This window comes from Maniola hyperantus, chromosome 2 (genome assembly GCF_902806685.2).
Source record: "Maniola hyperantus chromosome 2, iAphHyp1.2, whole genome shotgun sequence".
NCBI lineage: Eukaryota > Metazoa > Arthropoda > Insecta > Lepidoptera > Nymphalidae > Maniola > Maniola hyperantus.
Genome location: NC_048537.1, coordinates 8,708,646 through 8,719,096, shown reverse-complemented (window position 1 = coordinate 8,719,096; position 10,451 = coordinate 8,708,646). Strand labels below are relative to the sequence as shown.

Genomic DNA, 10,451 nt, shown 5'->3' with positions numbered 1-10,451 from the left:
TTTGATTGCATTACCTGCTCTCTTCCTTCGGCTTCGAATGAAAGTTCTCATTTTAAAAACTTTAACGCTCCTACCTAGGCACCTACTTTAAAATTTATTTTGATTTTAGATCAAACAGACAAAAACTATAAAATTAGTACCTAGGTAGGTAGTAAGTAGTTGTATCAACAAAAATCTGACCCGAGTGAAGCCGGGCGGAATTTGGACGGCGAGATTTTGGGCCTCGTTGGTCAAGTAGTTAGCATGTTCGACTGAGACAAGTCACAAGATCCTGGGTTCAGTTGCAGGGTCAGGCCAAAAACAGTCAGGTACATTTTGGATTTTTCTGATTGGAAATTGCATTCCTAGCGTGGAGTTAGGAAGTTGGCGGTGTGTCACCCCCGTGCCTCGTAGAACACGGAAAGCTTTGTTCATATTATTGTTTCTGTTCATATTGGATTAACGTCCCATCAGGCTATGAGAGTGCACAATGTTTGCGCACACACTTGTGCACTATACCTAGGTACCTAATATCTCCCGCGCAGTTTCTTCATGGAGAATTCAGATTGGCCGACGCGGCCGAAAATCGGTCGGGAGGACAATATTAAAATCATTACGTTTCAGTAAGTTTCAGAGCTTATCAATAACAAACAAATAAACAAAAATGTACTCTTTATAATATAGATTGATAGTAGGCAAGTAGGTATTTGGAAAAGTTTTAGTTACCAGTTGAAAATCCACTCCATCATTAGGTACTAACCTATCTTAGTGTCTTAATGATGGAGTGGATAAACTTCTTGGATTCCTTCCAACGAAGACAAGTTCGAATAAAATAAGAATATGTAGGTAGGTACATACTACATACCACTTACCTCCTATTTACATAAGAAGCGGTATTAAGTCAGCCACAACTTTTGTGGAAACTTACAATTAGGTAAGTAAGTAGGTAGTAGGTAACTTAAGTGTTTCTTACAATTAATCACAGGAAGGCTGCGATTGATACTTAGGTTTACAAGTTGAACACTATAGATTCGACTCAGCAAAAAACCTCATCATTTTAAAATATCAACATTTTCAAGGAAAAACGATGAGCGTATATTTATAGTAGTAGACCGTACGTTATACCTACATAGGTAAAAGATTCGGGAATTAAGTAGGTTTATTACCTATTGTACACAACATATGTGATACTGTATGTACACAACATCACTGTTCAAAGTTACAACTCAATCAGCGCGAACGCATCATCATCATCATCAACCGATAGACGTCCACTGCTAGAAATAGGTCTCTTGTAGGGACTTCTACACGCCACGGTCTTGCGCCGCCTGAATCCAGCGGCTCCCTGCGACTCGTCTGGTGTCGTCCGTCCACCTAGTGGGGCGTCTTCCAACACTGCGTCTTCCCGTGCAAGGTCGCCATTCCAGCACCTTGGGAACCCACGTCTATCGGTTTTACAAACTATGTGCCCTGCCCATTATTGCCACTTCAGCTTCGCAACCCGTTGAGCTATATCGGTTACTCTAGTTCTCCTACGGATCTCCTCATTTCTGACTGCGCGAACCCGTAGGTATAAAGATTAACGAACGCACGAACACCCGACATAAATTTTTAGGGTTCCGTAGCCGAAGGGTGCCAACGGGACTCTATTACTAAGCTTCCATTGTCCGTCCGTCTGTCAACGGACTGTTATATCTCATGAACCGTAATTAGGTGGAGACTTAAAATTTTCAGTGTGTATTTCTGTTGCCGAATAATAAAAAAACTAAGATGGCGAATTTCAAAATAACCGCTATGCAAATTAAAAAGTACAGTGTTATTATCTTGTACGATGGTACGGAACCCTTCGTGTGTGAGTCCGATTCGCACTTGACCGGTTTTTTTAATGGATGAGTAAGACCTGGCTATAATAATAAGCTGGAGTACCTCCCTACCTAGGTACTTAGAATAAATTACTAAAATAATTAGATAACTTTTTAATAAACAATAATATTAATTGCTCTATAAATCGCTTTAAGATGCCTTTAAAGAAAAACAAGTTATGTCATCTCTTACCTTGCTCGTGAATAACATCTTCGTTTTCATAGACACTTGCCAATGTTTAATTGTCCTGAAAACCCCAATAATTTAACGCCAATAACGAATAACTATGAAGTAGTTACTGTTTACCCCATTACTCTAACAATAGTCCATAAAGTTTAATACTCGTCCAATGATAACATAATTATAAATTATATAGTTAATGATGACCTAAGAGCCAGCGCGTGCCAGACCTTCCTTACTTAATAAAAGTAGAAAGTTTCTATGCGTCTTTTCCCCAAGGATAAGCGACTATGAAGTTTGGATCATTGTGGCTTTGAGACATAATAGGTAATAATAAGTAAAGGTGTAAAAAATCTTACGTCAAAGTATAAAGTCCAATTTTTTTATATTATTTTCTTCATAATAGTACCTATTAGGAATCACGGCATGCATTGCCAGACAGTATGGTGGCAACCCCCTGCCAGACACCTTTAAAGTTTAATAGGTAAATATTAACGTTTAAGGGTGTCTGGCGGGGCTCCCACGACACTCTGACACATGAGTGTCATTAAAATGCGGCAATGCATGACGTGATTTCTAAAACTACACCGAAGAAAATATAAAAAATTAGACTTTATACTTTGACGTAAGATTTTTTACACCTTTACTACCTGTTATCTCCCAAAGCCACCATGATCCAAACAAACGTCGAAAAAAACGTTCCTCCCAGTGTTGGGGACAATACGCAGAGATACTTTCAGCTTTTATAAAATAAGGAACGTCGACGAAGTCTGGCACGCGTTGGCTCTCTCTTTATGAGTAGGTAATTACTTGACAAATAAGTAAGTACTTATTATAATTAGTAAGTAGGTACGTACATACCGTTCAATTAATTAATACGGTACGAGCAGTACAACACAGTCTACATATTGTATTGCATAGCCAGTATGTAGCTGTTTTCTATAAGACTAACGCCCATATCTATGTGAAGTCTCACAATGCCCTCGAACGCACATTGTAGGTTCCACCAATCTGATTACTGAATAATGATGTTTCGCGCCCATTTTCAATAATCTGATTGGTTGAACATTCACTGTTGTGATTGAGCGCACTTTGAGACCTTATAGTAGGTACCTACTTAATGTTTGTGAATACGGATAAAGGCGCCATCTCCACGGACGAGAGAATCGCGGCGAGTGTCGCCGTGTGACAAGATTCGATACAAACTATCGCCGCGACAGTATCGCCCTGTGGAGTTAGGCCCATAGTATCGAATTTTGTGACACGGCGTCGTCCGTGGCGCTTAGTATCTGCAGTCAACGCAGTAGCCAGTAGGTAGCACAGCGGCAGGTGATTCTCATTACACACGATTTGTGATAGTACGCCGAGTATTCATGTTAAAAACGTAACAGTTCTGAAAAAATATTGTCACTGTAGGTATGGAGATATTGTCAAATGACGATTACCTCAATCTCATATATGACTCTTATGACAGATTTACCTCACGTAAATTTAAATACCGTCGCATACCATATCAACTCTAAACCACACCAACTGCAACACTGCCCCAACTCCCGGTTAGGGACAAAATTAAAGACGTAGGTATTTATCTTACAAAAATTTATTGAGAAATAAAATAATAACATCAAGCATTTAAAATTGACAATCCTCGTGAAAATAATACAATAATTTATGAGCATAATTTCATTTAGGAAGAATTATTATTACATTACCTTCTAATTCAGATACAAGTATAATAACGATCTGGAGCATTCTCACAGTTCATTTTGACTATTTCACCATCGAAGTCACTGAATTTGTTAGGTCCAGAACTAGCATACACTTAATGTAGACATAAAAATATATTGTACAGTAAAGTTGTAAATATAAGAGATGGAATAAAGCACCTAGATATCATTGAGATGTGCAATAGCAAATGTCTATTGTCATACAAAAATAGATATGGTTATGTTATCCAAGTATAATACAAACACTATAAAAATAAAATATAAACAATTTTAAAGACAATTTTAAACATTGGAATTCACGGTACAAAACGTCAGCGTTAGAAATGCACAAAATAATTAAATGGAATATTTCAGTTTTATTTTCTAATGTGTACACACTACACATTCCAGTAAAATTCTTATCAATATATCAATATAAACAACATTTTAACCTATACTTTAAGTTTTTTTTTTACAATTTAAAGAGATATTTTTACAACCCTGTATCCACTATACGTAATGACAATAGTGCGCTTCGTAGTCTAACGACGAATGTAAGTTACACAAGATTCTTCGACGCCACCAGTAACACATACAAATAATAGTAACATTATATTGTGTGGTCAAATTAAAATATCATGAAATCACATGTACATTAATAATAAATATTAATTTTAACAATCTCAAATAAAAATAATTTATTTTATTATGACGTACTTACTAAGAACAATAATTTTCTCACAACTTGCAGCACACAGTTCCTTTTGTGCGTGGACATATACGTTTAAACTAAATTGTATTAAAGGAGGAAAATAATGGAAGATGTGTGGGTACTTACGAATGGAAGGGGATAACCTATTATGTCTAAGTAGAGGACAGTGTGCGTTATTACTTAGTCTTGACTGCAGCGGCTTGTCGCTGTCGCAGAGTCTTGTTGGTGTTCTGGTCTACTTCAGGGAGGTCGGACTCCTCGCTGTGGACTTTTTTCACTGTAAACACAAACAGTCATGAATTATTACATTACAGTAGCCGTCGTGAACACGTGACATAGGCTACTTTTTATCCCGGAAAATCAAAGAGTTCCCACGGGATTTTTAAAAACCTAAATCCACGCGTACGAAGTCGCGGGCATCAGCTAGTACACATTAAATCAATAATTTAATTCCATTTCAAAACTGCCGTTCTATGTCTACAAAGTAGTTTTTAGTTTGGGTCCCTTTTTATACATCAGTTTTTGAAAAATCTCACGTATTTTGGCGATAACTCAAAAGTTACTTTTTACAGTTAGCCGCTTTTTAGAAATAGGACGACAGAAATATACAAATATCTTAACAAAATAATATTAGTAAATTAGGTAGCATATACCAATTTTTTTATAGGCTACTTAATTTATTACTACTTTGTAACTACAATTTTGGTACATGAAAAATAAAAATAAATATATAAAAATAAGAACATAGCATTACCCTTTTCTTTTTTAGGCTTTTCTTTCTTTTCCCTTTTAGGCCTGCTTTGAGCCAGTTGGCGCGCCTCTTGTCGCTGCTTGATAGCTTCCGAGATGAAGTTGAACATCAGGTAAACCTAAGGGAAAAAACATTTCATATATTTTATATTCCATTAAAACCATAAAAATGAAAAAAACAGTCAAGAGCGAGTCACACTCATGCACCGAGAGCTCCGTATCTTCGAAGCATACGTATAATTATAATACTACTAGCATATGCCGCGAGTTCATCCGCGTGGACTACACAAGTTTCAAACTCCTATTTTACCCCCTTAGAAGTAATATTTTCAAAAAATCCTTTCTTAATGGATGTCTAAGTCATAATAGCTATCTGCATGCCACATTTCAGCCCAATCCGTCTAGTAGTTTGAGCTGTGCCTGCTACTAGCTGACCTGGAAGGAGACCAGCAGGACGAGGGCGGCCAGTCGCAGCAGCAGTGGCGCCGCGCCGGCCGCGCCGAAGTAGAACGTGAGCACGCCCAGCACCAGCGAGCACAGCCGCACCGCCACGAACACCGCACCATTCAGCAGCCCCAGCACTGCCACAAACATACAACTTCATATTATGCTGTCTACGTGAACTTGAGATCCAAGCGGAATGTGCCTTCTCTAAGTAATGAGATTGCCTTTATAAAAAATCCATTTTTACTATTTTATTTTACGTTTCTACTCCTACCTTCCGCCTCAGGAAAGTCCAAAAGTCATTTGTGGGTATGTGTATAACCTTTTATAATAAAATCCCGCAAACTATTTTGGACTTACCTTTGCACAAGTTTAAAAAATCTATTAAAAATATGCTCCTGAAAAAAGCATATTACACAATAGAAGATTATCTAAATGATAAAAGAGCGTGGATTTGACCTGCAGCTCGTTCCCGCAACGCACAAGACTGCAAATACTATTTTATACATGGCATAATCTTGGACCTATATCAAATATTTGAAAAGAGCTACCGCCGAGTTTCTTGCTGGTTCTTCTCGGTAGGAAAGGCATTCCGAACCAGTGGTAGATGCATCCGACTATTCGTAAGTACTTGTAAAAGTTTATTCGAATAAAAAAGATTTTTATTTATTTATTTATTATTTAGTGGTAGATGCATCCGACTATTCGAAAGTACTTGTAAAAGTCTACTTGAATAAAAAAGATTTTTTTTTATTTATTTATTTAACCAAGTCGCTACTTTGTTGTATTATTGTAAAACTTAGATATACCTACTGTTCAATAAATTGGTGAAAATCCGGTATTTGACAGATAGTCAAATAAGTAACTTTTTATCAAACGTCAAAACGCGCGCTTAGTTTGCGAGCTTCTATGAAATACTGGTGTGTGACCTCACAATCATTTTACATTCTTTTTTAGTCTAATCGGTAATTTAAAATGGTTATCACACATAAAACTAACAAAGGACGTGGAGTATACATATTTTGGAAGACATTAAATAATTGCTGAAAAATAAATTATTTTTGATATAGGCAACATTCCTATTGGACCAATTTGAAATTAAAAATTTGTATTTAGCTTACATTTGTCTAAGTAGTCTTCCCGTTCTCCCCTAAGGATGGTGTTGAGACGGTAGCTGTGAGCCACAAACTCGGCCAATGCATGCAGAACAATAAGACAGACTCCTACTCTTTGGAACCTGTTGGACAAAAATGCATGTCATTTCAATATTATAATATTCTCTTAGTATTCTTTTTGTATTTTATAGCTTAGGTTCCATGTTTTTTTAGGTTAAGTTATTTTAATGTACTACTTGTTTTTTAATGCTCACTGTGACTGTCCGTAAATTGAGTTACACGAGACCTATAAAACTCAAAACCATGTAATTTTAAGTGTTTTTTTTTTAATTTATTATTAACATACAAGAGAAAATTACACATAATAGCACGGTAGCACGCATTGTAAAAACCACAGAGGTTTGACCCTCAATGCGTACGTACGTCTGCGCATTACATCATGCCTACTTATATCATTAAAAAAGATTATAAATAAATAATATTACTATATTATAATATACTAACTAAATATTAAAAAAAACAAAGAACAGATAATACATATACATACACATATATGTATATACACACATATATGCATACACACATGCAGTGGCGTGCAGGTCATATAGGCATAAAGTCACTGCTTACCCTAGTTGATATTTCTCAAAGCTTATTTTTCATTGGCCTGGCAGTAAATAGGTACCTACCTAAATGTCTGCCTACCCTGGCTTCAAACCCTGTGCACGCCACTGCACACATGCACATACACACATATATATTTTTATTTTATTTTTTTATTTTTATAGGTGACATTATTATTTATGTGTTAAACGCGCGACAATTATATCGTCACGACAGGAGCCGAGGGGATATCCCCGAAGCAACCCGGCAAATGTGTGTACCCGGTGTGTTACCCGGTGTAATTCTGTGGGCGGTTCTTTGACAAATAAAATAAAGTAAAATAAATAAATAAATATTAAATTGTCAAATGTTATTTAAGTATGACTACATAATATGTATTAAACTACTGTATGGATTTTCATACAGTTTTCACTAATTGAAGAGGGATTTTCTAAAAAGGTTAGAGGCTATAATTTATAAAAAATATTGCAAAAATAAGCTACCAGTATGATGATTCATAAAAATCGTCATCCGTGCGAAGTGGGGGCGGTTCACTTGTTGTTAAATAAACAACTAACAATTGAAAAGCTGTTAAGCTGAAAAGGAGGGAAAAAGGAAACCAGTTGGTTGCTGCTGAATAAATCTGCTAGTTTTAATGTAAGGGAAGTAGTAAACTGTGAGTCACTAACCATACTAAAATGCAAGTGTGTTAGTTGGTTGGTTTGTCCTTCAATTACTGCAAAGGAGTGATGGATTGATGTGATTTGTTGCATGGATATAATAAAAAACCGGGAGTGACAAGGGCTACTTTTTATCACAAAAGTCAAAGAGTTCCTACAAGATTTAATATGAATCATCTAGTATATCCTATATTTTAAAAATAATAAATAAATAATGATCATCATGACAAATTTATAATCAATATTTGAACTTACTTGAAGCCATATGCCAGGCCTACAAATGCGAAGGCGACAGCTGCTTGTCTGATGCGACCTGACCACTCATCTTTCTTGATGCGTTGGAAATATAGCTCTGGAATAGTGTGGATCCAGTACGCAGCTTGAACAACCCACCATAACTTTAGCAAGAAACTCATCGGGTGGTTTGGGTAGCCTAGAAAAATAACAAGTGTTAAATAAATGGTCACAATAAGATCAAGCTGTTATATTATCATAAAATCCGGTATTTAATAAGAAATCTTACAAAGTCTAAAGTTTAATTACGATTCTATCACTTTTAATACTAGCTTTTGCTAAACAGAATTTCCAATACAATGTACCAAAGATATTTGGCACTATGATATTATTCCTAGAGCCATAAATAAATGTATTTACTATTCCAGAATGCAAACTATACTCATATTTTAAATTTTATCACTTAATAATAATTCAATTAAGTGTAATGAGTAATTAAAATTAGTATGATTAGCTTACCATCCCAAAGCTGAGAAATATTGAAAATGAATCCTTCACGTAGAATGGCATCTCCGCCCCAAACTAGAGTCACAAGTTGGAACACAACAAGCTGGCCTGATTCATTCAGAGAGCTTAGTCTTGACTTTGAGAGATGAAACTTCTTTGATATTTTCTAAAAAGAAAAAGTGACTTTTAGCATATTTATATAGAACGGACAAAACAAGTAGCCCAATCTGAACACAAAGGCATATGATTGCTCATGGTACATAAACAAACAACCAAACTTATTTATAATTTTTTATGATAGTTTTTACATACAGTTCAAGGAAATTTCTAAACAATTTATAAATACGTATATTAAAAATTGTGGAACTGGCAGGATAAAAATTAACCAGACTTGTGTATTTAATCTTTAGTCTATGACCAGCACAAACTGCCATGTTGCCAACCTCAGATTGGACAACTTGTTTTGCGTACACTGTAGTACATGACTGTACACTTGAGTAACGAATATATATATATCAAGTAAGTTTTGATGACTTACATCTAAGAAGTACTCTTGAAGGATAGCATGCATAACAATGCACACTAAGGAATAGAAGAACACAGCACAGGCATCTTTCCAGCCAGCCTCGTACAAGAAAGGCTCTCCCTTCGGCGTCTCGCGCGTCGGTTCCACACCCGTGACGTTGTGGTGCAGACTGATGAATAAACTTGCCACCGGACTAGTCGACTGTAAACAACAGCAAGAAATTCAAGTCTGCCAAAAGTAAAATAACAAACAACGCCAAAAAACATTGCAAATATTGCAGATTACGTGGCATCCGCTTATCGCTTACCTGTACCATTAGTCCAACCAGGAAAACCATAACAACACATGAAACAATATCAGCATGGTTTTGTATCACAAATTCGTGGCTGAAAAATGGGGGGTTCTTGTTAGATTTTCTTCCAATTGCAGGTTTTACACCCATCTTCCCGGTTTAACCTAGAACTGAAAATTATACGTTAAATTCGTATACAGAGATTGTCCACTAGGAAGGTTTAATTTCAAGTAATATTAATATTTATATAATAGATAGCAAAATTACCACTTTAAATTAAAAGGGCCGATAAAGCGAAATATTATTTCATAAATTTGACAGAGATTTCACTGACGTGACACTTTCACTTGCTACGCGGTCAAACGTCAACACTGAAGCTCGTTTGTTGACAGTTGTGTTGGCACTGAAATAGTCAAATGAACGTCGTATTTTATAAATTCCTATGCTAGGGCAAAAGTAACAATAAAATTTTATAATTTAATTTTTAATTAAAATTAAAAAATAAATTTTATACACCAAAGTCGTATATCAAACTCAGAGTTTATAAAGTTAATACAAGTCCGGATATTCATAAATATAAAATCATAGATGAACTTCCTGATCATAGATGTTGCTATGTTGACGTACAAGTTCTCCCCATTTTTTATTTTATTTGAATGCACAACGCAAAGCAGTAATACAGTGTAACCGTTTAGAGTAAATAAAATATTTTGGAACTAAAATGTTTTATATAATAGAGCAGCCTAAAAATTAATGTCAGTGCTGTGAAATAAAAAAAGGTTTTGTAGATTTAAATTGGTTTTAGCACTTTACTAATTTATATGTACGAAAATACTAAATTACAGCCACATTACCCACAAGAC

At 35.7% G+C, this 10,451-nt stretch overlaps 1 protein-coding gene across 2 annotated transcripts; it reads right to left on the bottom strand.

Annotated features, from left to right (window-relative positions):
* Nucleotides 1-3,604: 3,604 nt before the first annotated feature.
* On the bottom strand, nt 3,605-9,986 carry TRAM (translocating chain-associated membrane protein 1). 2 transcript variants are annotated; one of them, XM_034980502.2, is made up of 9 exons: nt 9,856-9,986; nt 9,604-9,758; nt 9,309-9,497; nt 8,783-8,936; nt 8,285-8,462; nt 6,756-6,871; nt 5,626-5,771; nt 5,195-5,309; nt 3,605-4,717 (listed from the first exon to the last, which is right to left on the bottom strand). In XM_034980502.2, the coding sequence occupies exons 2-9, from the start codon at nt 9,736-9,738 to the stop codon at nt 4,617-4,619; spliced, it is 1,134 nt and encodes a 377-aa protein (XP_034836393.1). In that variant the 5' UTR covers nt 9,739-9,758; nt 9,856-9,986; the 3' UTR covers nt 3,605-4,616. The 2 variants fall into 2 exon arrangements, with proteins under 2 accessions (XP_034836393.1, XP_069360145.1); XM_069504044.1 differs by lacking the exon at nt 9,856-9,986 and having other exon boundaries at nt 9,604-9,771.
* Nucleotides 9,987-10,451: the final 465 nt, after the last annotated feature.